General features: G+C 56.0%; 1 protein-coding gene across 4 annotated transcripts; it reads right to left on the bottom strand.

Annotated features, from left to right (window-relative positions):
• Positions 1–213: 213 nt before the first annotated feature.
• RSPO1 (R-spondin 1) lies at positions 214–25826 on the bottom strand. Of its 4 annotated transcripts, XM_064398457.1 has the most exons (7): positions 16080–16133; positions 15646–15956; positions 7423–7804; positions 5687–5878; positions 4190–4339; positions 3669–3857; positions 214–3058 (listed from the first exon to the last, which is right to left on the bottom strand). In XM_064398457.1, the coding sequence occupies exons 3-7, from the start codon at positions 7514–7516 to the stop codon at positions 2907–2909; spliced, it is 777 nt and encodes a 258-aa protein (XP_064254527.1). In that variant the 5' UTR covers positions 7517–7804; positions 15646–15956; positions 16080–16133; the 3' UTR covers positions 214–2906. The 4 variants fall into 4 exon arrangements, with proteins under 4 accessions (XP_064254527.1, XP_064254528.1, XP_064254526.1 ...); XM_064398458.1 differs by lacking the exons at positions 15646–15956; positions 16080–16133 and adding an exon at positions 25681–25826; XM_064398456.1 differs by having other exon boundaries at positions 15646–16122.

The following is a 25826-nucleotide window of genomic DNA, read 5'->3' as shown; positions in this document are numbered from 1 at the left end:
TCCAGCACCGAGCTGATCAAAGCACAGGCTGGGAGTAGGTGCAGGAGCTGGAGCAGTGACATTCCAGCCATGATCCGCGTGGTTCTTTGGCTCTCCATGTGGGCAGAAAGCTCTCAGGAGAGGCTCGCTGTGTCTGTGGAGATTTTTGATCAGTTGGGTTTGACTCCAGTTTTAGTGAATAAACAAATGAAGCTGGTTCAGCAAACCCATTTATTGATTTATTTGTTTAAAGACATGTATTTTACAGTGATGCCATGGAGACAACACCACAACAGGGTAACTTAGTGCATGGAAAGAGAGCATTCACATGTGTGTGAGTTGAGGTGACATCACCCAGCTAAGGACATCTCAGCTTGGACTGGGGAGCTCAGTGTGCAGTTCACTTTGGTCAAAGGCAAAATGTTCCCAAATTCATAACTGAACCAGCTCTCTGGGAGTGGGAATAAGCACAATTCTTGAGCTGACTCAAAAAAAAAAGAAAATAAATTGGATTTATTTGTTACATTTTTTCTCCTAATTGTTCTAAAACAATTTAATTTTAAAATCACCCCTACTGAAAAATCTTGGATATCTTTAATACGCATCTTAAACTTCCTGTTGCCTTTGTCCCTTTTTCTTCCCATTTTGCTCTGAAAAAGGGAAGAAAGTAGGGGAAAGGCTACAACAGAAAGAAGTTTGTCAGATTTTCTAATAATCCCTAGAGTTCTCTAAAATAGGTTCTGTTGATTTATTACATGCAGTTTAGTTTTGAAATAGTTGTGCTAATAGTGCCAGGAGTTACTGTAGGGAATCAAGTCATTACCAGAGCCTCATGTAGAAAACTTTCCTAATGCATTCTCTTTTCCTTAATCCTCGCTGAGAGCTCGGTGGGGATGTGGCTCCAGGAGGGAGGCACAGCGAGCCAGGGAGCTGAGCTTCACCAGGGGGTCACTGGTGGGTGCTGGTAAAAGTGGAAGGGAAAATGGTTCTGCTTGTGAGCAAAATACTTCTCTCACAGGCTAGAAAATAGAGCAAGGCTGGATCATTCAGAGGGGAAGCTTTCAGAAATCATGGGAACATGATCCATAAACAAATTCAAGGATGACTTTAAAGAAACTCTTTCTCCCCCTGTTTGGTATGCTGGTCGTTTATCATTGTGCTGAAATGGAATCCCCTTTCAAAGATGTAACAGCTTCTTGTTTACTTAAACACAAAGTGGACGATAGGCTGAAAGGTTTTTCTGCCAGCAGAGCAGCCACGGAGAGCTTGGTACAGCTCCGGAGCCCAAACAACTGTGCAGCCTCCACATCCTGCCCCGAGCCAGCCCTGGGGAGGCTGGGTGAAGGGAGCTGGGGTGTCCTGTGCCAGAGCCGAGTCCTCAGTGGTCACCTCGAGCCACAGGAGAGAAGCAGGGCTGTGGGTGTGGGCAGTGACCCTCGGAGGGACAGGGAGCTCTCTCCTGCACACCTGTTGGCTCACTGCCCTCAAACCACAGAGCAGAGCGTGGTAAGGAAGCGAGTACAGCCAAGATTGGATTCACCAGGTTAGGCTGGGGTGAGGCTTCCCCTGCCCTTTGCCCTGCCAGGGGAGTTGGAGCTCCAGCAGCACGTCCCTGATCCACCCTGTGAGCCATAGCACCATCCCTCGGGAGCAGAGAGCTTCTGCTGAACTCTCGAGAAATGAAACGTGTCTCTTTCCATTTATACAGAGAAATCACATTGTAAAACCCCAGGGCAGGGAGGGGGAGCTGCCCTGTGACCCTGCCCTGAGCAGAGCAGGCAGCAAACCCACACAGGGCTCGCCAGGTCTGGCTGGCACAGTCCTTGTCCCAGTTCCTGTGCTCAGGCATCACCTCTCACAGAGCAGGAGAATCCAGGGAATTCCAGCCAGTGGCACGCAGACAGGTATTTTCTACCCAATTCAAAAATGTGTTTCTCTTCTGCAGGACCCGAGCTGTGCCTTCCCCTCCCGCCTGCCTCCCTCCTGCCACACCCGGGGTGGTGTCCCCAGCCCGGGATTGTCCCGCAGCTGGGACTGGCCCAGCGGAGTCACAATGTTTCAGGCACCTGTGGTTTGTTGTAACCTCTCATTTTCTCAATCTGCTGTGTGTTAGGTGGATCCTTCAGTGGGGAGTTCAGCGGGGTGCAGCTGGGGTCCCTCTCGCAGGACGGCTGATTTGTGGCTGCGCTGCAGCTGGCAGCATTTCCTGGCATTTTCTTAAAGCTTTGGTGAGTTTCCCTTCCACAAGTGAGTCTCTGTCCTGTGGGACACCAGCCTCCATAGGGGCCAAGGTATGAACCACACACTCAGGAAGCTGGTTGTCATTTTGATTTTGTTTTTTTTTTTTTTTTTAATTTGAAATAATTCTTTGAAGCAGATTCAGGGCAGATGCCACTGACCTCTTACCACAAACAAGTATTCGCAATGATAAAGTCATACAGCTTAAAACACAAAATAAGGGGTGAGGGAAGAGAAAGAGGCCCCTGCTCTGTGTCTGGGCCCCAGGTCAGGGAGAGTGGCCATGTGGGTTCAGTCTCATCCCCTGGCTGAGTGGGGCCGTGCTGGGGCTATGTGCTTGGGCTCCATTTGAGGCCTTTGATCATGAAATCAATCCCATGGGGGTCTGGGTCCTTCACTGGCTTATGCTCCACCTCTGCTCCCTGCAGTGTCCCCACAGAGCCCTGGGGACACTGTGGCTTTGCCTCCGTGTGCGCTCCCCCTCCTCAGCAGCGTTCCTCCCAGTCCTGGGCAGGGGGTGTGTGCAGCCTCCTTCAGCATGTGTGTGCGGCCTCTGTCAGTCCGTGGGTCAGTCTGGAGTATATGTCTGTCTCTGGACACGTGTACATGGTGTAGCAGTGCTCTGTTCAATAAAGCTTTCATATACATAGCAGCAATGTTGCCTTGCCATCCGGTGACGCGCTGGCCAGCTACTGGGCAGGGCTAGCGGGCGTCGCGGGCACCGTGGCCCCTCTCTGTCTGTTCTTCCTCTTCTTGGTGCCAGACTTAGTGTCTTTGGTGTCTTTCCGATTTCTATTCCCATTGTCTTGCTTTCCTTGCTCTTCCTTTTTCTTCCTTTTCCCTGCAGTAAAGCAAAGGGGCACTGTGAGGTGGAGCGAGGCATCGGGGAACAGATCGGCCCCGTCCCCTTCATCCTGCCCCCCTGGTTAATTCCTGGGCATTTAGTCACTGCTCAGAGCCCTTTCCCCTCAGAACGTTCAACACAGCTGCAATCCTTGTCCATTCTGTAGCAAGATAACCAAACCACCATTCATCCTGAAGACTCTAATTCCTGGGAAAACCAGAGCAATTCTGGTAGAGAACTCCCATCACAGCAGCACAAAGGCATGCATCCTTGGCTGCTCTCTGGCCAGGGAACAAACTAAAATGAGGGGTTTTTGACATGGGTTGGACTCGGTGATCTTGAAAGTCTCTTCCAGCCTTGCCATTCTGTGAATTCTGTAAAATAGCTGAAACCTGTGGCACAGAACAAGCTGTGCCAAGGATCACCACCCTGGGGGCCGTGCCCCTTCCACCTGCAGCTCTCCCAGGTCCATCACATCCTCATCCCCTGCACTCCAGAGGAGTCAGGAGCTGCACAGCACATTTGTGGCCCTGGACAATTGGCTGACTGCTTGTGCCTGAGCTCTGAGGGGTGTGGGGAGGGATGGGGAGCCCCCAGCTCTGCTCACCTTCGGGGCACTGGTTCTTCTGCACCGTGCAGCGCCGCACCTCCGTGGTTGCAGGGCACAGAGACACGTCCCCAGAGGGAGCCTGCAGAATCCGCCGTGTTCGGTCTTCATTGCCCTTCTTGAAGCCACAGAGCTTCCTTTTCTTGGAGCAGGGCCCCCACGGCCCCCACTCGCTCATTTCACATTGTGCTGCCAGATAAGGAGAGAGCCCAGCTGTAACTCCCCTCCTGCCTTGCCAGCCCAGGCCATCCCAGAGCCCACCACTGCATCTCTCCCCCCTTAGGCTGCAAGGGAGTCTGTGTTTCCCCAGCAGGTTCCCAAGTCCCTGAGCACCCCTTCCTTGCCACACCAGCTCTGGGTCACAGCTCACAAAACCAGAGGCTGCCCCCCATCCAGGCTGGTTCCCAGAGGGCTCTGCCCCACGAAGGGCTCGGCATGGGGGGACCATGAGGGGTTTGGATCATCATCTAAACCCCCCTGCAGCAGTACCCACGGGCAGACATCCGTGCAGGGCTGCTTACCAGGACTGCTGCACTCCATGGTGCCGTTGGCAGCAGCGTAGCCTTCGGGGCATGTGACATAACATCTCCCTTTGTGCAAATACAAACCTTCCTTACATTTTGTGCAAAAGTTTCGACTGAAACAGGACTCACAGTTCTCAATTTTGCATTCTGGGGAAAAAAAAAAAAGGCAAAAAAATCACCAAAGCCATCACGTAATCTGATGTGAACAGAAGACTCAAGGAGCTCCACACTGCCAACCCAGGGGCCTTGCAGCAGCCAGGCCTGGCTGTGCCACTCAGAAGTGACTTTTCTTCCCTGTGCAGGACAGCCCTGTGCTGCAGCTCTCACAGCCAGCCAGCAGCAGCCACTGCCAGGCCAGAATCAGGCAGGGTGGGAAGGTTTTGGGCTGGGGTTCAGCAGCCTCAGTCAGCCAAGGGGACGGTGCAAAGGACACAGCCCTGGCTCCAGCTGCAGCTGCAGGACAGGCTGCATGGAAAGGGAGCTAGATGGAAAGCTGGCTGTGAGGGTGCTGTGCATGGAGCTGCCAGGGGAGTGATCCCATGTTTCCATGTCCAGCTCTTTCTGGTGCTCTGGCTACAAGATGCAAGTCAAGGATTTCACTCAGAGCCGCCTGAGTCTGGCGATGAGCAGGGCAGGAAAAGAGGCACTAAGAGCCCAAAAGGATCTCCCAAGTCAAGGATTTCACTCAGAGCCGCCTGAGTCTGGCGAGCAGCAGAGCAGGAAAAGAGGCACTAAGAGCCCAAAAGGATCTCCCTCCTCCCAAAGGCTGCCAGTCTGGCAACCCATGTAACAAAACTGCCCAGAGGTCCTGCAAGATCCCACACCCACAGCCTGCCCGTGCAGTGCTGAGCAGGGCTCTTCTCAGGCTGCCGTGCTCAGCCCTGCCTCACCCTTCCTGACAGCCACAGCAGCTCCTGCACCTGAGCAGAGGCTGCCCTGCAGAGCGCTGCTGCAGCAGGCACAGGGCTGCAGTGCCTCCCTGGCATTCAGCAGCCTAAGATAGGAAATGCCAGGTCATGATGGCTGGACCTTAGAAGCTCCTCTTTCACCTTTGGACCCTTGCTTATCTCTCTTAAGACTATAAGTCACTTTCCCTTGACCCTTACTATTGGACAATTCCTAAAACCCCTGTACCCTGTATAAAGAGCTACTTTTGCCCAGTTTGTCAGAAGAGCTGTCCCTGAGAATCTTTGCAGAAGACCCCAATAAAGACACCTCTGTGGAACCTCACACAGCCTTCTCTCTCCCTGGGTCTGCCCACAGCACTTAATAAAATCACTCAATGAACTGATAATCACTAAAAGAGCTGAAATCTCCTAAGAGCTGAGCTTGCTAAGGTGGCTGGGAGCTGCCTGGGAGCTCAGACAGGCTGTGCAGAACAGGGCTGAGCTATCCAGACCATTGCAGCCCACCGGGGACACCCCAAAGCCTGGCAGAGGCCACGTTACCCTGCCCCTGGCCCTGCCCAGCCCTTCCCCCCAGCCCCACACTCACTGATGCACTTGTTCATGTCCGTGTTGCGAAGGCCGAAGTACCCCAGAGGACAAGAGGGCAGGCAGATCCCAATCTGGCGGATGTCGTTGCGCTCCAGGAGGATGAAGAGTTTGGGGGAGCACCTCAGGCACCCGTTGAACTCAGAGCACAGGTCACAGCCTCTGGCACAGCCCTGACTCAGCTCGGTGCTGACTGCAGGAGCAGGAGGGAGGCAGTGGTTAGTGCTGGACCCTGCAGGCACCAGCTGTGACCCCAAACCGCTGGCACCACTGGCAGGAGGGCAGGAACTGGGGCACAGCAAGGCTCCTGCAGCACTGGCACGCTGCAGCACTGCTCTGGATGGCCACAGGAGCCAGAGCTGTGCCAAGAATGGGCACAAGAGTCACAACAGTGGCTGTGCTGAGCAGCAGGACCCCAAAACATCCACCAGCTGTGCCCAGGGCCCAGCACTGCCCATCCCTGCCCTTGTGGGGCAGACACTAACATGGGCATGCCCAAGGGGTCCAGCAGCTCCTGCTGCCTCCCCTGCAGTGCCTCCATGCCGAGGAGCAGAGTGCATGGCCCTGGAGCAAAACTGTTCCATTAATTCTGTCCGTGCTGCGTCCCAGGCTGGATCTCACTCTGACCCTTAAATTCTCTCTGGCAGTCAGGAGGTGTCACTGCCCCCAAAATAGAGATGTGTTCTCAGCTCCTACATTCAGTCCAAGAAAAATACTCAATCCCATGTCTTGAGAGTTTTCTGCTTTTAATTATCATATAAAATGCTGCTTGTTTTGAAACCAATCGCATTCTTTGCAGACTAGAATGCAGGTTATTTTTATTAGTTTATTATGCAAGCCATGTCCTTGTTTATAGAAAAGCTGTGTATTTAAAAGATGTATTCTTTTAAATACCATGTTTACTACACTTCAAAAGCAAGCACAGAGCAGCACAGCGTTCAAGTGTCAGGACTAAAGGTGAGAGAGCTGCTCTATCCCCTGCCATGACCCAAGAGCTGCTCTATCCCCTGCCATGACCCAAGAGCTGCTCTGATCCCCCACCATGACCCAAGAACCTGGCAGCCCCCACTGCCTGCCCCAGCCCCATTGCCAGGCCTGTCTTCAGTGTTTTCCCAGGCTTCAGCCTTGGGAAAAGACACTGAAGGCAGGGAGGTCCTCAGCCCCCAGCTGCCAGGAGGGTCCCCTGGTCTGGATTGAGACCCCCCTGGCACTGTGGACCTTGGCCCCTCTCCACAGAGACCCTCAGGGATGCAGCCCCATCCCTCCTGCAGAGCTGGGCCCTGGTGCCAAGCTCAGCATCCATGGCAAAGGTATAAACTGGGCTCTCACTGGAAATTGCTCTTTATAGCATTAGCCATGACGTCAGGTTTTCCTTGTTCTCCCAGGGCTCAGCAGTCCCAGTTTTAATATAAAATCAATTTTCTATAATTTAATTTAAACCAGTTTTAATGTAAAACAGCTCTAACATGAGCTTACATAAAGGAGGGCAAACGCCTGTGGCTGCTCTTGTGCCAATTCTGCCTGGCTGCCCTGCACGAGGGACCTTCTGGGCTGGAGGCAGAACTGACCCCCCCGTGACCTCAGGGGACAGCTCAGGGCACATGGGGAGTGGACTGGGGGGTCTCTGCAGGCTCTTGGGGCACCACAGCCCTGCCCAGCTCCCTGTGCTGCATTCACACCAGCACGACCTTCACGGCACCAGGAGGGAAGTAGAGAAGAAAAGCATTTCATACATACTTCGTCTTTGCCTCTTGCCCTTCACCACTTTGCTGCTGCCTGTTAGATCCATCGAGCTCAGAAAAACCACCACCACAAGCAGTCCAAGCTGCATAGTAACTCTCCAGCGCTGCAGCCCCTCCGTCGTGGGGTGGCTGGGGGAGTGTGCTCCGCAGCTGGGCTCTCTGCTGCCGCTAAATCCTCCCGGGTGGGATCAGAGCTGAGAGTCTGTGCACAGAGCCGGGGCTGCCACCATATCCACGAACGACAGCAGCACCAGGCAGCTTAGGTAGCAGGGAACATGGCTCTACCTTCATCCCTGTCAGGAGTGCAGGAGCTCGGCCCTAGTCCCGTCGGGGGCTCGGCACTGAGTTAGCTGCTCGCACAGGGACGCTGGCAGGAACTGCAAAAGAAGAGGAGAACAGGTTAACCTGACAGGCAGCATCGCCCCCACAATGGCTGGGGGTGAGCAGGGGGCTGTGGGGTGCACTGGGGGTGCTGGCACCCAGAGTGGTGTGGGGAGAACTGTGCTCCAGCCTCATCCATGAGTCCCTGTTCTAATAACCAGCATCCATCTGAATGCTCAGTGCATCTTTGCCATCTGCAAACAGTAGTTAGAGCTGGAACTTGTTTAAAATAGAGCCAGACCCCTGGGCTGCCCTCCCCAAGAGGCAGATGGCTGCTGCGGGTGCCAGGCACACAAGATGTTTCCCATCAAGTGGGCACCTCTGGGGCTGGTAGTGAAGCCTAGCAGAGAGCCAGCCTGCAGTCCCCAGCCGGGGCTGGGGCTGTCTGGGGACGGGGTGGGATCCTCTGCGAGCTGCCCAGAACGCTGCCTTTCTGCTCTGAGGGAATTTCCAAACCTCCCGTCTCCTGTTCCCCGAAGCACAGGGCAGGGTCAGCGCTGCCTGCACAGGGAGCTGCTCTGCCCTGGGCTCACCGGCAGAGACAGCCTGGCACGGGGCAGAGAGCCTGGTGTGGGGCAGAGAGCCTGGCATGGGGGAGAGAGCCTGGTGTGGGGCAGAGAGCCTGGTGTGGGGGAGAGAGCCTGGTGTGGGGGAGAGAGCCTGGCACAGGGCAGAGAGCCTGGCACAGGCAGAGAGCCTGGTGTGGGGCAGAGAGCCTGGTGTGGGGCAGAGAGCCTGGCACAGGGCAGAGAGCCTGGTGTGGGGCAGAGAACCCAACATGGGGCAGCAAGCCTGGTGTGGGGAAGAGAACCCAACATGGGGCAGCAAGCCTGGCATGGGGCAGAGAGCCTGGCATGGAGGAGAGAGCCTGGCACAGGGCAGAGAGCCTGGTGTGGGGGAGAGAGCCTGGTGTGGGGGAGAGAGCCTGGTGTGGGGCAACGAGCCTGGTATGGGGCAGAGAGCCCAATGTGGGGCAGAGAACCCAACATGGGGCAGCAAGCCTGGCGTGGAGTAGAGAGCCTGGTGTGGGGCAGAGAGCCTGGTGTGGGGCAGAGACAGCCTGGCATGGGGCAACGAGCCTGGCATGGGGCAGAGACAGCCTGGCATGGGGCAATGAGCCTGGTATGGGGCAGTGAGCGTGGCATGGAGCAGAGAATCTAACATGGGGCAGAGAACCCAGTGTGGGGCAGAGAGAGCCCAGTGAGTGCCACGCTGCCCTCACCAAGCCATGGCACAGAGTGGCCCAACGTGCACGGCAGGACGGAGTGATGAGATGGCAACACCAGCAGGCCAGGCTGGCAGCAAACCAATGGCTCTGCATGAACTTGGGGAGAGAGAAGGGAAGCCCAGCTGCCCGCCAGCCAGCAGCCAGCACTCCACATGTGCCATCCTTCCCTGAGAGAGCCCAAACCCTTGCTCTGCTGGCTCCTGACAGGGCATTTCCCTGTAGTTTTCAAATGGTTTTCCCTGTGCTTGATGTGAAGGAAGGCAAGCTCCATGCTGCACCAAGAGATCTGGCACTGCCAAGCCGGGCCCCGCTCCTCTGTGCAGCTGGCAGAGCAAAGCCCTGCCAACGGCAGACATTGTGCCGGAATAAAGGCGACAACATTTGCTCTGTGAAGTCAAACGAAACAGAAAATTGTTTTAATCCCTTTATAATAACTGCGCAATCACCGATGCCCCAAACAACTGCTGGCGACAGTGCTGGAAGAGAGCCCAGCCTCTGCCTGGGATGGACTCGGTCCCCGGGGGCTGCTCCCCTCCCTGGCCCACCCTGCCTGGGGGACCTGCTGGAGGGCCACTGGCCCAGCAGCCCCCTGCTCCAGCCCACCTAAGGGGCTATGGCCCCACAGCAGAGCGCCTGGAGGGACAGGGCTGCTGTGACCTGGGTGCCAGTGAGCTTTGTGGCAGCACGTGGCACAGACACTCCTGGCAGGCCTGGCTCACCTGGGCCACTGTCCCCCTGCCCTGGTGGCTCTGAACTTTTCACCGTGTCCCCGCTGCGGCTGCCGGGGCAGGAGCCCAGCGCTCGCCATGTGCTTGTCGTTACGGCCCACGGCTGGTCCGCAGGATTTTCAAATAAATAATTAGTCACTTGTGTAAACACCAACTTGTTCTGCACTTCCAAGCCTGTTTGCTGCGAGCTGCTTTATAAACACTGTCAAGTGCTTAAGCCGGGCTGGTGGGAGCATTGACGGGGCTGAGCACAGGGGGATCCCCACAGCTCCTCTGCGCTTTGCGGGGACCTGGGGGGCAGCAGGGACCCTCGGGACAGGTGGTGTGGGACAGTCCCCATGCCCAGCAGGGCCACAGCAGCCTGGGGATGGCATCAGTGCAGCTCCAGAGGGACCGTGGTGCTGCGGCCGCCCCCGGTGTTTAATTAGGGCGGCTTTGCGGTGAGCGCGCCCGCAGGAAGCACACGCCGTGTTTACACAACACTCACAGCTTGGGCACGGTCCCCCGGCGTGGGGACAGCAGCAGGGATGGATGTCCTGAGGGAGCAAACACAGCCCTGGTGTGCCAAGAGCCAGTGTGACGCTCGTGCCACCACCACAGACCCCATTTCTAATGGGGCAGGGAGGTGCCATGGGAAACCTTGAGACTGCAGCACAAACCAAGCGAGCACATGCTTCTCCCTCCTTGCTTCCTCACTTTCTATCCCAAAGAGAGCCTGGGCTTGGCCACAGCTGCTGCCTCAGCACAGAAAGGCCACTGGCACTCTAGGTGCTGTCTTGGCAGGTCACACATGATCCGCAGGTCTCCAAATGCCCCCACGGGCACCTGGGGGTCTGTGGGGAGCTGGACTGTCTGGCTGGACTGCCTTCCCCACCCTCACTGCAGGACACGAGTTATGATTCTTTCTCTTACTGCAGCCATCAGTCAAGCTCAGGTTGCTGCAAACAATTTCCAGTCTAAACATTCGCAGGATTTATGCCATTATCCAATCTACAGGAAGAATTTGGGGTAACCTGAATTGTTCTGAATTCATTTATGGAGAGACCTGGCCCCTGAATCTGAGATGGCACTAAGCCTTGTTTGCAATTCAATCAGGATAAATTGGTCCTTGGGAGCTCAAATACAAACCAGAAAATGTAAACCATCCAGATAATTTGCCATTAGTCCTCCTACACACAAGGTGAGAAAGACCAACATTATATCCCCAGGATATTTGAGACCTAATCCACAATAACTAAATTGCTGATATATTGCCTCTTGCTGAATGTACCAAGGATCCCAAATGTAAACAGGCTCTCCAAAGGTTTACTGAGCCTTGGAGAGAAGGACCAGATGCTGGAGGCAGGACAGACCTGGCTACAGCAGCAGCAGGAATGAACCCCTGGGAACTGCCAGGTCGCTGCCAACAGCCCAGCTGTGAGCTGGGGAATTTGGGTTTCCAGGTCCTGGATAGAGAAATTGAATTTCCTCTGTGTGAATATGCACAAAGTGGCTTCCTGCAGGAGGAGTGGTGGTTTTGCAGGGTTTGCTTGGTCCCAGGTCTCCCAGCCCCACACCAGGGGACAGCACCCAGGACACACCACCCTGAGACCTCCCAGGACACACCACCCTGAGGGCTCCCAGCCCCAGGACACACCACCCTGAGGGCTCCCAGCCCCAGGACACACCAGCCTGGGGGCTCCCAGGACCAGGACACACCACCCTGAGGGCTCCCAGCACTGAAGACACACCACCCAAAGCTTCCCAGCCCCAGGGCAGAGTCCAGCTCTGTAAATTTGTGGGTGGCAGCAGCAGCTCCACACTGCTCACTCCCCATCCTGCCTTTGTGGAGCTTTCAACAGCCCCCTCAAACCCCAGAGATGGCAGCTGCTCATCCCTTGTCCCTGTTCCACAGCGCCCAGGGATGTGCCCACGCTGCTGGTGCTCCCTGAGCCCGCTGCCTGCCCTGCCTGTGCCCTGTTCCCTGTGCTGGTGACCCCATGGCAGAGCTCCCTGCCTGCCCTGCCTAGGAGGGAAGGGCTGGGGGAGCAGGTTTGGGCCCTCATTCTCTTTGGGAAAGTCCCTCTGTGCTGCTGTGCTCCCAAGGCTGATGCTCCAGCAGCACTGGGAAACCCTCTGCAGTGGAAGGTCCCACCAGGCTTGGCTGGGCCACCACAGCTGCCACAGGGTGTCTCACGTGCCTCTGGCAAGCAGCTCTGCACATGCACAGGCAGAGCCACTTTGTTGTGCTTAATCCTTGAAGCAATAAAAGACGGCTGCATTAAGTCAAATTTCCGAACCAGAAGGTCTTCATTTGATATTAGATCCCAGTGCCAAGTTCTGCAAAATCCCCAACCCATAAACTTCAGCGAAAAAATAAAAATAATAAAAGCCCAATCTGGCAGCAGAGCTATCCACAGCATTGTTGAGGTCTGACTTCCTCCACCAGCTCCTGCACTGCATTCCCCGTGCTGTGACACTGAGGGGCTGCTGCTTTTGGCCATCCCTGTGCCCTGCCCTGGCAGTGGGAGCTGCCCCAGCCCCTGCAGCTCCCCCACAGCAGCTGCTCCAAGAAATCCACAGTGCCACAGGCCTCCCTCCAGGAGCAGAGTGCTTCAGCGCTGTAAAACATCAGGAAATGTTTTACAGGGGGATTCCCATGGCCCTCATGCCAGCGCACAGGCAGCGCGCTGCTCTGGAGAAGGAGGAGGAGGCAGAGCCTGAGGCAGGCTGCAGGATCTGCGCCTGCTGCTGCTCCACAGAGCCAGAGCAGCATCTGGAGCTGCGCTGCAATCAGCCTGGCAGGCACGGCTCTGAGCCTGGGGATGTGACTGCAGTCATGGGACAGGCAAACCTGTGCTGGCACAGCTCGGGTGGGTCTGAGCCTCCTGCAGATCAGTAACTCACCAGAACAGCACAAACAAATCACAGACCAGGAAACAGAGCAGCCCAGTGTGGGGTAGCACAGAGCAGGGCACTGAAAATCTGGTTTTTTTCCCTAAAAGCCCATAGCTGAGCAGGGTCATGCTGAGCAGGTGCCCCAGGAGGTGGGGATGGACACACACCGTGTCAGGTACAGCCCTGGGGGTGGGAGCAGGGGGGTCTGACACACCCAGAAGCACAGACTGAGTGCTGAGGCTCATCCTACAACAAGTGCACACACATCCAGCTCAATACCCAATTCCCCCCTTATTTCTCCTAAATGCAGGCTAACAAGGGCTCACAGCTCCTTCCACCACAGACCCTGCCTGCCAGCTTGTGAACACAAATGTCCAGGCTCACAGGGGCCCGATGAGCCACGGGCTGCTGTGCTGAGCTGCCAAAGCTGGAGCCCAGGGCAAAGCCCTGAGCACACCTGGGGCTTCCTGGTGGCCATGTGCACAGGAACCATCCACCGAGAGGAGCTTCCTGAGGGGATTCCCAGTGCTCTGGCTCTCCCAGACATCAACCTGAGCCCTGCAGAGCCAGGAGTAGCACCGACTCCAGCAGCAGAGGAAAACAAACTGGGAAAAAACCCCACAGCCTCAGCTCTGGGCGTGTGGCAGGACAGAGAGGAGGGAGTGACAGGCAGCCAGGGTGCCCTCCAGACCAATTTCTGCTGCCAGCTGGACTGAGCCCATCCAAACTCTGCCTTTTAGTGGGATGACAGCCCCCTGCAGCACTGGGACAGGGGCAGCAAGGTCTGAGCTCTGCAGGCCTGGCAGTGCTCGGGGTGGCTTGCAGTGGATCCTGCAGCCAGCCCACACTGCCCTGCTGCCCGTGAGGAAGCTGCAGCCCCTGGGGATCTCCCTGGAAGAGGTTGGTGGTGGGCATGACAGGAAACCTGTCACTGTTTGCCAGGTCTTAGGCAAAGACAGGCACTTCCACCCTTGGCAGGATGACAGGTCCCCCTCACACTGCTCAGGGAAGGGTCTCTGCTGCCAGTGCCACCTGCCTCGGCTGCACGGCCCCCTCTGTCCCCCTCCAGGGCTGTCCCCACAGGCCAGGAGGGCTGAGCTGGCCCTTGGCTCTGGTGCTCGCCAGTCCCAGCCTCACAGTCCAGGAAGAGCTGTGCCAGCTCACATCTGGCTTGGCTGATGGAAATGTGGGGCTTGTGCTCGGCTCAGCTGCTGCCTGCACACGGTGGCACAGCTGGCCTTGGCCATGCTCAGGGCATCATGCCCTGCATCTGCAGAGTTTTAGACTGCTCAGGGCATCTGCAGAGCTTTTTTCTGTGCTTAGGGCATCATGCCCTGTATTTCCAGAGCTTTTGCCTGTGCTCAGGGCATCTGCAGAGCTTTTGGCCGTGCTCAGGGCATCCCTGCTCTGCATCTCCAGAGTTTTAGGCTATGCTCAGGGCATCTGCAGAGCTTTTTGCTGTGCTTATGGCATCATGCCCTGCATTTCCAGAGCTTTTGGCCGTGCTCAGGGCATCCCTGCATCTGCACAGCCTTTGGCCGTGCTCAGGGCATCATGCCCTGCATTTCCAGAGCCTTTGGCCGTGCTCAGGGCATCATGCCCTGCATTTCCAGAGCCTTTGGCCGTGCTCAGGGCATCATGCCCTGCATTTCCAGAGCTTTTGGCCGTGCTCAGGGCATCATGCCCTGCATTTCCAGAGCCTTTGGCCGTGCTCAGGGCACCATGCCCTGCATTTCCAGGGCCTTTGGCCGTGCTCAGGGCACCATCCCTGCATTCCCGAGCGGGTGCCTGTCCCCGCTCCTCCCTGCCGCGTCCCTCAGGGTGGTGCTGCTGCTCTCGCAGCGGCCGCGCAGGGGCCAGGGAGCTGATCCAGCCGAAAGGAGCCTTTTTTCCAGGGTGGTTTCCAGGCATGTTGCAGCACTGGCGTTCCCAGCCCCGCGGTGCCGCTGCCATGCTCCCACCCAGCCTGCGCAGCCCTGGCCCCGCAGCGGGGTGAGCGCATGGAGCCGGGAGTTCATCCCCTCCGGGGTCACCAACAGACAAAACCACTCCAAACAGAGAACCCGCCAGCGAGAGGCTTCCCTGCAAGTCCCTGGGAGATCTCAGCGCAGACCTGGCGCCCCACACAGCATCGCAAGCACTGCCCCAAGCTCACAGACCTTCAGGCGACAGAGTTTTTTGTGTGGGTACCTGCTGACCCCCGCGCAGCAGAGTGGGGGCTCCATGCGTGCCTTGGCGTTTTCTCCTCACCCTATTTTAATGCCTTTCACTGTAAGGTGCCTCTTTAACCCCAAACCACATCACCTGAACTGTTCAAGGGATCACACATGCCTGAGACTCGGCAGCCCAGGGGTGGGCAAGCCCAGTGACCCCCAGCCAGCTCTCTCAGCACCTGGAGACCTCAGCTGGAGCCCCCCTGGCCCACGCCAGGCTGCAGGAGCCCTCGCTGACCCTCACTGCATCCAGCAGCACTTCCCTGCACATCAGCACCACTCTAATTAGTGCCGGCATCCCCGTTAATGATTTCCCCCCTTCCAGCTGCACAGAGCCCGTACTCACCCCACGGGTGCGTGGCAGCAGCCTTGCCTCAGGTGCAGCCACAGCAGGACTGAGGCAGCAGCAAATCTACTGTCCTTGCTCCCACTGGCACCAGAGCGGGGCAGAGGGCACGGCTGCACCCCGCAGCCGGCCCAGACCCAGCCAGGAGCTCCGGCCAGCTGATCAATAGCCCAGCTGCCTCCGTCCCCGTCCCCAGCCCGGTGCCAGGGGACGCAGAGAGCAGCCAGGCTTCCCTGCAAGCCCCACGGACCTCGGGGGAGGGGGAGGGAGGCAGGGGATCCCACAGATGGTGCTGTGATTCCGCGCAGCTCTCATTGTCTGGGCTCATTATCCACGTTGCACAAGGCAGAGCCGCGGGCAGATGCTGACACGGCTCGCCTTCTTCATTAGCAGCCCCGCGTCGCAAAAGCTCCATCGACACAAACATGCATGCTGAAGCCCTTACCTTCAACTTGTCACTCCCTCATCACTGCGGAAAAGACTCTACTGGGTTCTCAGATTTAAAATACTATAAGAGCAACTACAAAATTCCTCAGTTCCTCGAGAGAAAGTTACACACACGTTTCTGTCAAAAAAAATGAAAAACATGTTCGTGGCGAGTTCATGGAGAAGCCTGGTGCGTTTGGATTTTGTGGTGGCTGGTTTTTTAAAGCAGGTTTCTAGCGGGGTCCCGGGTTTGCACAGAGAAACAAACCCCTCTGCGATGTGCAGGATCTCAGCTCGTAAAGCTCCTACTCCATCAGCCCACGCTGCTCCCTGCGTATGCAAAGCAGAAAGTTTGTGATCATATCACAGCAATTTGCACATTCATAAATCCCGGGCTCCATCCGTAGACTCCGTCCCCATCCAGGGGTAGGGGCTTTTTATTATTATTATTACCAGAGTATCCAGCTTTGTAAAGGCATCCAGTGCAAACTCCTGCATGAGGGAATTCCACCCCACTAGTACCACCTCCTAAGACAATATCCAGCCAAAATATTGTGACTGTTGCAAAACCCGGACTGGAGCTCCACAAAGGACCTTCCAGCCTCGCATCCAGAGCCAACAGGGTCTCAGTAAATTACTGCAGAGTGACACACCATCCAGTTGTCTTTGTAGTCTCTTTTATTTATGACAGTTAATTCTGAGTTATTACTAACATTTTAGTGGTAAGTGGCATATGAAGTCATCAGCTGTCACAACTGCATCTGTTAATAAACATGTCAGATATTAAAAGCAGCTTATTATCCTCTGGAGGGGGGGAAGGCATGAAGGCAACGAGCTCAGAGCCTGGTTGTTTTTCCATTGCTGGCTGTGCAGCAGGAGGAAACACTCCTGCTCAGGAGAGCAGCATGGCTGTGCTGGGGCTGCCTGGGACACCTGCCCTGCGGCACACCTGAGCAGCCTGGGAGCTCTCCTCCCTCTCCCTCCTCCACCTGCACTCCAGGGTGGACACGTGGTAGGCCCTGCTCCGTGCAGGGAACAGGGGACATCAGTGCTCAGGCACCTTCCCTGAGCCCCACCACGCCTGCTGGGGTGGGCAGAGCTGCACAGGGACTCAGGGAGCAGCCAGGTGTTCCCAGAGCCACGCTGGGCCCTGGCCAGTGCTCCTGTCCCAGCCACGCAGAGGAGCTGGTGGCCACCAGCCTCGAGGGCCAGCAGCCATGAGTGACCCTCATTCCCCACAGGGCTGATGTGATGCCATGAGCTCTGCCCAGAGCCCTGGTGCCCTGGAGATTGTCCCAGGGGTGTGTGACAAGCTGCCAGGCAGCCCCTGGGCATGATGTGCCCATGGACCCTGGCAGTCTCCTGGGGACACCCCCCAGGCTTGCAGGGCTCTGAGCTGGAAGCCAGAGGGCTCAGGCTCTTTCAAACCCTGTGGTGGCTCCTGGGTCCCTGCTGGGTCCCTGCTGGGCCAGGGCAGTTCCCCTTCAACACTGCTGCCCTTGAGCCCCCACTGAAGGGAGGTCCCTGAGTATCCCTGAAAGCTGCTGGCACCAGCCCTGGAGTGCTCAGTGACTCAGTATGGACCTGACAGCCCTGAGGAAGAGGAGGGCAAGGGTATGGACACAGAACAGGGCACCAAGCACCCCCCAGACACAGAGATCCTCGTGAATTCCTCACACAGCGCTTGTGTGGGGGCAGCTGTGAGCACAGAGGTGCAAAATACCCCAGACACAGGCAGGAGGGGAAACTCACCCTTTCTGCAGCTTTTCCTTTGTGCTGTGTGTTAGTGCTCATGTACATGGACGTTTTATTCATCCTGAGCTCTCCTTGGCACCTCGTTAAATGTCCCTCGTTTCCTATTTGCAAATGATGTCACTGAGATCTTTCTGTCTCACAGAGTGTGCTGCTTGCTGGCAGATGCTGAGCAGTCACTGCTGCAAGTCTCCATATCCAAGACCTTTTTCTATTTATATTTAGAGCTTTTTTTTAAACTTTCTATTCTAGGAAATTCTCAAGTGCCATCAAATGTTGTCAGGGACAATGTTACTCCATTGACTGGATGAGTAAAAAATCTGATGAAGCCAAGATCTGTATTTGATGCACATTGAGCAGCCAAAACTCCTTTCTGATACTGGAGTGGTGCAGCCTCTGCTGACAGCTGTAGATCAAGTTTCCAGCTGAGCAATAAACCCCAAAGTCAGAGCTCTGTGCTGGCAATGCTGACAGACCCAGGGCTACCAGCTCAGCAGTAACCAGCCAACAGAGCAGTGGGGCTGGCTGAAGGCAAAGGGACACACTCCCTGGTGCCAGAGGTGTCATTGCAGAGACATCTGCAATTTTAGGGTGAATCACACCAAAACCTGCACAATAAACCCAGCACAAAGTCCTACAGTTCCTCCCCCTCTGACAGGAGCTCATTTACAGGCTTGGTTTTCTTTAGCTAATGGCTCTTGAGGCTGATCCTAAATTAATCCCAAACAGGTTGTTTCTCTCCTCTACAAAGGGACATGAAATTCCCTGGTTTAGCAGGATAAGAGGCCAAGCTGCTCCAGATGGAAAGCAGAGAGTTCCTTGACACCCACAGCAGATTCCCTGGGCTCCTCTGGCTGGGACATGGGCACAGTGGCTCTGCACAAAGCTGAGGGGACAGCCCCACTCTGCTCCTGCACGGGAAGTGCCAATTGCCCCACATCCCCCAGCCCACCCTTACAGTACATGCTTCTCCTCTGCGTTAAAAACCTGCATTATTCTGGTGCAATTTCATCCCTCTGCAGCTCCTGCTTTGCAAAGCCCTCTTGAAGAGGGGGAAGGTGTTCCATGGAAGGCTGACCCTGCCCAGGGACAAGCAGGAGCCATGTCCCTCACCTGGTGCAGCTGAGGGCAGGGGCTGTGGCTGCACCCAGGTCTGCACCAGGCAGATCCAGCACTGAGCACCACAGCTTCCTTCAGACCCACACCAACCCTACCAGTGCCTGCAGATTCCCAGCTGGCACAAAAGGTGCATTACTCATCCCTGGTGCCTCATCCGCCTCTGATAATATCTCAGCACAAGCAAAAAGCATAAAAGACACTCACAGAGAAAGCAGAAGGAAAGCGAGTACGTCCTGAAGGGTCTGTGACACTCCCAGACTGGACACGAGCTCTTTTCTGGCTGCTGCTCTGAGGTTCTGAGCTGCAGGATGACAGCCCAGGCAGTTTGTAAGAGCACCTGAACACCAGCAGAGTGTCAGGAGCACGGCTCTGCCAGTGCCTGCCCACTGCCTCCACTCTGCCCTGGCTGCCAGGCAGGGCCTGCGCCCCTGGCAGGGCTCACAGGAGGAGTGGGCTGGAAATGATGCCCAGGAAGCTCCCCCTGGACATGAAGCAGAATTTCTTCCCTGTGCAGTTACTGAAGATTGTCCAGAGAAGGTATCTCCCCCCCTGGGGCTATTCCAGAACCATCTGGACACAATCCTGTGCCACGTGCTTCTCTCTCTTCTTGACCCTGCTGAAGAAGGGAGGTTGGACCTGATGACCTCTGTGGTGCCTTCCAACCTGACCCATCCTGTGATTTCCTCTCATCCTTCATTCACATTTGAATGAACAACCTGCATCCCCCACAGATACCAGCCAAAGATGGCACCAAGTGTGTCTCCTAAATGCCTCCAGCCTGCTCCCTTAAGGGTGGAGAGGTTCCCTTGGGGCACTGCTTTACCCTCTTGAGGTTCACACAGGCTCTGCCTCGAGCACACGAGGCTCCTCCTCTACACAGCCCCAGACAGAGCTGAGGATGGTGGAGAGCTGCTCGCCCTGGTCTCACCACCACCCTGTGGCATGCCAGGGGCACCGTGGTGCTGTGAGAGCCATAGGATGTGGAGCTGTGAGAGCCAGAGGACATGGAGCTGTGAGAGCCAGAGGATCTGGATCTATGAGAGCCAGAGGACATGGAGCTGTGAGAGCCAGAGGATGTGGAGCTGTGAGAGCCATAGGATGTGGAGCTGTGAGAGCCAGAGGATCTGGATCTATGAGAGCCAGAGGACGTGGAGCTGTGAGAGCCAGAGGATGTGGAGCTGACCTCCTGACAGGATCACTGGCATGCCTCTGCTCCCTGAGCAATCCCGGGCTTCCCTCCAGCCCTGCTGCTGCTCCCTGCTGGGAGCCTCTCCATCTGGGATTGCCCCCAGTCCTCACCCCAGGCTGGTGCTGAGAGCCACAGCTGGGCAAGGGGAGGTGGATGGGGAGGATGAGGAGGGAAAGGCTCCCTCGGTGCACAGCCATGGCAGCTCTGCTCTCTCTCTTTCTGCCTTTTGGCCCCTTCCAGTTTTTGGATGCAATCATTATGTGGGACCTCAAGGTGAGGTTGGCCCAGCCTGTGTTTTCTTATTTTTTTAAGTTTTTTTAAGCCTTCTGATGTTTACATTTTTGTAACAAATTTTTAATGTGATTTATGTAAATAATTAATTGGGTTTTTTGGAGGAGGAGAAGTTTGATAGACTGTTGGTTTGTCTGGTGTCATTGGAGAAGTGGCATTATCATCCTCCGATCCACTGTCACTTTTAAAAATTTATAAATGTTGGAATAAAAAAATTAAACTTTCCTTCTTTTTACCTTAAAAATTTCAATATCCACATCATTTTATTTCGTGTCCTGTACCAACAAGCCTGCAGCCCACAGCAGTGTCAGGCAATCCCCTTTTCTTACCTCAGCACAGCTGCAGAGCCACGCCAGCTCCTGCAGTGCAAAACCCTCTGTGGGTGACAGCACAGCGGGACCCTGTCACCCTAGAGCTGGGGACGAGCTGCCCAATCCAGCCCAGATGTGGGGCTGGCAGCACCCCCTGCCCCCTGGGCTGCTCGGGGGCCCAGCAGGACTGAGCTGCTCTGGGCTCACCGTGCCCAGGGCTGCTGTGCCCCACTCGCTGTCCAGACCCCCTCCAGGGCCTGGCATCTCTCCTGGCACCCCGTCCGTGCAGTCTGGACATTCCCCTCTCCCCAAGGAGCAGCATTCTGTGCATGTTGGGAAACACTCCTTTCCCATTTGCTCCCAAGGCCCTTTCCCCCGTTGTTTGAGGAATGCTGTTTGAATTAGCTGCACGGATTGCAAACAGACCCCGTTGTTTTCCTTTCCCAATGCAGGGAGGCTTCTGTTCTCCCTGGCCTGCTGGATTAACCAGGGGCCTTACACACTGACCTCTCTGCAGCTCAGGGAAGCTAATTTAATCCCAATATTGTTACAGATCACAGCAGGACGGATGTCACAGATTCCTTGAGGCGAAGCAGCCCGGCGTGCTGGCAGGGACAGCAGCACGCTGTGTTTGCAGAGGCAGGAGCTGCTGCAGCTCTTCTGCTAAATTCCCTCTGCAAAACTCATGCAGCTGGGGGGGACAGCAGCACTGGGGAACAGGGGGATCCCCTGAGCACTGAGGGCTGAGGAGATGCTCTGCCTGCATCCCCAGCGCCCTCTGAATGCTGGCAGAAGAGAGGGAGATGCAGACTCGCTTCTCCTCGCTATTCCTTTCTCATTATTATTATTTTTCCATCGGTGCCTGCTCCAGAAAGTGATCTGTGAAGTGATGCTGAGCCTGGAAGGGGCCTCAGCACCCTCACAGCAGGGCAGTCCATACCCCCCTCACTTGTGTTTTCAGGGGGATGATCTGCATGCTCATCTTGTCACAGCTCTGCCTCCCCTGGCCCCACCTGAAACCATCGCTGTCCCTGGCACAGCCAGGGGGGGTCCAGCCCCCCGAGCAGGGCAGGAGCCACCAGGCTCTGGGAGGAAGCCCTGCCTCTCCCAGCATTGCTCAGGGGGCTTTGATGTTGGGGAAAAATAAATTCCTTTGGGACACTATTAAAGAGAAGTTTGAATGATGACACATCACAGGGCTGGGGCTTCCAGCGTTTCTTGTAAACTCCATCCAGAGCTGGAAGTGGAAGAGCCACTGGCACAGCCAGGAGGACATGAAACCCAGAGCCTCTGCAGCAGGAGTGGCTTTGTGAGCAGCCTGTCCCTCTCCAGGCATCTGCTCCCTTCCTCCTGCCTCCGCTGCTGCTGCAGATGTCCCTGAGGGCCACGGGCAGAGTTTGAGAGCACGGATGGGGCACCCAAGGGAGCCACAGCCCTGGGAGCCAGTCCTGGGAGACTGGGACAGGCATGGGACCTGGGCATGCAGCCCCTGCTCAAGCCCATCCTTCTCCCAGCCATGGTCAGCTCTTGGGAACATTCCTGCTGGATGACATTTCCCAAGGCATAGAGAAAAAAAAAAGCAAAAAAAAAAAGCACTTTTTTCCCAATATAAATTCTTGCAACATTAAAAACCCCACACAATAGTTGTAAGCCCTGGAACGGCTGGGGGTAAAAAAGTTACAGTTCAACATGGAAATAGCACTGCCATCTCCAACTGGTGAGTCCCAGATGTGGGACATCATGTGTGACAAAACCCCACGGGCGGGACCTGCAGGAAGCCTGGAGTTGTTGTGGGCTCCCATCCCCGTGTGGGGACAGGCTGGTACCCTCGGGAGTCCCCTGGGTCACCTGCCACAGCCAGGGCAGAGCCCTGATCCTGGGCTGGCCCTGGCAGTGACACGGAGCTCCTTGCTGTGCCCACGGAGGGCAGGCTGCAGCAGAAGGGACCTGCGGCAGTTCTGGGACCCTGGGGTGACTTTGGGGTGCTGGGGTAGTTTGGGAATGCCCCAGGCAGGAGCTGTAGGTTCCTGCTTACCCACAGGATAGGTGCTGGTGCTCTGGGCTGTCCTGACACAGCAGCAGTGGGTGGGAGGTGCCTGTCCGTGTGTCCTCAGCAGCAGGGGACGTGTGTCCCCTGAGCAGGGGCCCCTCCAGGAGCCTCACTGCACTGAGAGCAGCTGAACAGATCAGCAGCAGGCACGTGGAGGGGAGCCCTGGGCAGCAGAAGCAGTTAGTGATGTGCTTGCCCTGCTGTACCCCGAGCCACTTGCAGAACATATTAATTACAGGTAATTACTTTAATTACAGCTTGGCACGCTGCCCTGCCCATGCCAAGGGCGCATGTCTGCCGTGCCCAGCCACCTTCTGCCATGCAGAACTTTCCAGCAGAGCCAAGAGCTTTGCTGGTGTGGATGGGAAATGTCTACATATTGTGTCTTAAACTATATAATTAATTGGATGCAGCACTGAGCAAGGAGCTAATTCTGCCCGGGGCTTTTGGTCATTGTGCAGACATGGAGAAGAGAGAGGCCCAGCCTGGCACTGCAGGATGAGGCTGGGATGGAGGAGGCTGGGCAGGGAGCAAGGCTCAGGCTCCCAGAGGCAGGGCGGGGAGGCCAGGATGGGGAGGATGAGGAGGGAAAGGCTCCCTCGGTGGGAGGGACAGGCAGCACAGCCATGGCAGCTCTGCCCTGTCTCTTTCTGCCTTTGCCCCCTCCAGTTTTAGGATGCAATCATGTGGGAGCTGGAGGTGAGGCTGGCCCAGCCAGTGTCAGACAATCCCCTGTTCTTACCTCAAAGCTGGCATACAGATACAGACTCTGTGGGCCTTCTGTCATACCCTGAGAACTTTTTACAAATCCATTTCCCCCCAGCAGCACCTGAATCCCCTCACCCCACATCCCCCTGAGCCACCATCCCTCGTTACTGCCCATCACCCCCACCCCAGTAACCCACAGCAGGCACCCAGTGCACCCAGCACTCACCAAAGGCACCCGTGCCTGCATCTGCAGGATTTAAAACCTCTACAGGACCATTTGAAATCTCTACAGCATGAGGAGAGACGGGTCAAGCCTGGCTGTTTCAGGAGGCACACCATCCCAGAACAGGGCAGGACATGCAAGAACACAGCCAGGGCAGCTGTGGGGCAGGGGAGCAGGAGGTGGGGCAGTCTCTCGTGGTGCCTCTGCCCTGGGAGCTTTGGGGTTTCATTTCCAATTAAGTTTTTCATATGGTAACATTCAGAATTTTGATGGGAGATGAGGCTACTTTTGCCTAAGAGAGAACATACTTTCACTGCTGCGCCTGGCCCAGGAATGAATTCTCCACTATTAAAATGTAATTTAATTTATCTCCATGGGTTTTGTGATGACTGGGATTTGTTCTAAGGAGACCTTTAAAGGAGAATTTTTGCATTATTGAATGTATGTGCTAGGAAGTTGAGTTCTGGCATCCTCTGATAACCAAATTTCTTTTCTATCCTCCACTATATCAATCATGATAAAAGCTCCTGCCAAAGCCCTAACTCAAGCCATGCTTCTGGCATATTGTGAAACAAATCAGCAGGGAAAAAAGCAAAACCCACAAGATGCTCTAGTCCAGTATTTTTTAATGTAAGTTTCAAGGATATTGATGGTTTACCTCATCAGGTAAATATTTGTAACACAGTTGCGTTCCCAGGGTTAAACCAGGAGCAAGTGGCTGCTGAAACTGCAACTCATTTGCTCTGACAGACCCCAAGTAGCTTAAAAATGAGTTTTCCTGAGATCTGAGGCCTTGCCCATGCCGAGCAATGGCACTGGTGCCTTCCCAGCCAGGGCTGCAGGGTGATCCTGTTTTCCAGGGCTGTCTGATGGACACCCAGCTCCCCCAAACACAGAAGACCCCGCTGGGCTGTGGGTGAGCTCTGTGCATGGGGTGATGGGCAAGGCACCCTTGGCCCTTTGCCTCTTTGTGAGATGGTGGCCAGGCAGAGAGAATTCTTGTGTAGAATTTTAATTTTATCCCTTCCCTGAGGCACCAGCAGCCTCATGAAGCTGATGAGCACCATCACGACCATCAGCAGCAAACCACGCTGTGGGGAGAGCTCCCTTCCCCGAGAGATCTCCAGGGCAGCAGGGAGCCCAGGTGCGTTCAGCACCGAGGCTGGCATCACTGCCAGTTCCCTCGTGGCACTCAGGGCTGGCTGGCACAGCTGGCGTGGCCACCCCACAGTGCCTGGCTGGCCGAGGACAAGGTGCCTGTGTGGTCCCGGCTGCCGGCCGCGAAGCTGCTGCTCTGCTTTGCGTTTAAGTCAAAACCTGGGAGCTACTGCTTGCAGGCACTGGCTGCTCCAGCAGGCTGGAGTGGGAGAAGGGAGAGAGCTGCCAGATCCAGCTGCTCCCCGCTCCAGGAGCTGATGGAGGATTAGCCCAGCAGCGTGTCTTTACAAATTGTCAGTTCCCAGAGTACACAAAACAAAGCTCTGAGGATTGAGTGTCTCAGCGCAGAGGCAAAGGCAAAGGCTTTGGGAACCTGATAGCACTTTCCAGCCAGACACGGAGGCGTGTGGAGCCCGGCCTCCTGCGGCCCCACAGAGCCCAGCCTGCCCCACAGCAGCTCAGCCTTGGCAGGAGCAGCTCTGGGCTGGTGGCTCTGCCTGCAGCCCCGCCGAGCCTCTCCCTGTCCAGGCTGGAGCCCCACAGACCAGAGAGGGTTTGTAAAGCCACCAGAGATCCCTCCTGGGACACAGAAAGCCATTCCCTGCTCTCCAGTGCCACTCTCCTGCGAAAGGCTGGGGCCTCCCCTGCAGCTGCCCTGCCACGCACGGTGGCAGAGCTGGAAGCTCTCGCTACTTGTTTCACGGGAACTTCCGACACGTTTCAAAAATTGTTTTCATTCTGGCTTGGAATGAAGACAAATATTTCAGAAATTTCCTGGATAACATAAAGTTTAAAATATCCTCCAAACTAAAATAGAAGCGTTGGGCTATCTCAGCTCTTGCATTATGTCATATCATGCCAGCTCACAGCACACTGTGCAGAGTCACAGATGACTTCTCACGAGGAGACATAAACAAAAATACAAATAATGTCAGCAGGAGAAACGAAACGCTGAAATGACAAATCCTCTAAAACTACTTTTTCCCCCCCTTGTGCAAATTAATTCTCCATGAGAAATCGCTTGGATTTTTTTTTTGAAAAAAAAGAGCACAGTCTGGCCAAAGCAGCTCGGATGCCCTAAGAGCAGGAGGAACGTGATGCCGGCGCTGCGGGATGTGCCTGCCCGGTGTCCCTGGCCGCGTTTGACCCTTTATGTGTTTCTGGCAGGGCGCGGGCGGTGCGGGGCCGCGTGTCCGAGCGCCCCGAGCGCAGCTCGGCGTTCCCTGCTCCCGCTGCCGCGGCACGGCGCTTACCTGGCTCAGCTCCGCTCGGCCGGGGCTGGCTCCTGCCCTCCCTGCGCCCCGCACATCGCCCGCCCAGGCTCAGCGGCGCGGCCCCGAGCCGGGGCTCCGCGCCGGGCAGAGCTGCGGGCGCCGGCTGGCTGCCATCCCCCTGCCCG

The sequence above is a fragment of the Passer domesticus genome, chromosome 24, assembly GCF_036417665.1.
Source record: "Passer domesticus isolate bPasDom1 chromosome 24, bPasDom1.hap1, whole genome shotgun sequence".
NCBI lineage: Eukaryota > Metazoa > Chordata > Aves > Passeriformes > Passeridae > Passer > Passer domesticus.
Note: the sequence above shows the minus strand (reverse complement) of the source record. Positions and strands in the feature narration are given on the sequence as shown.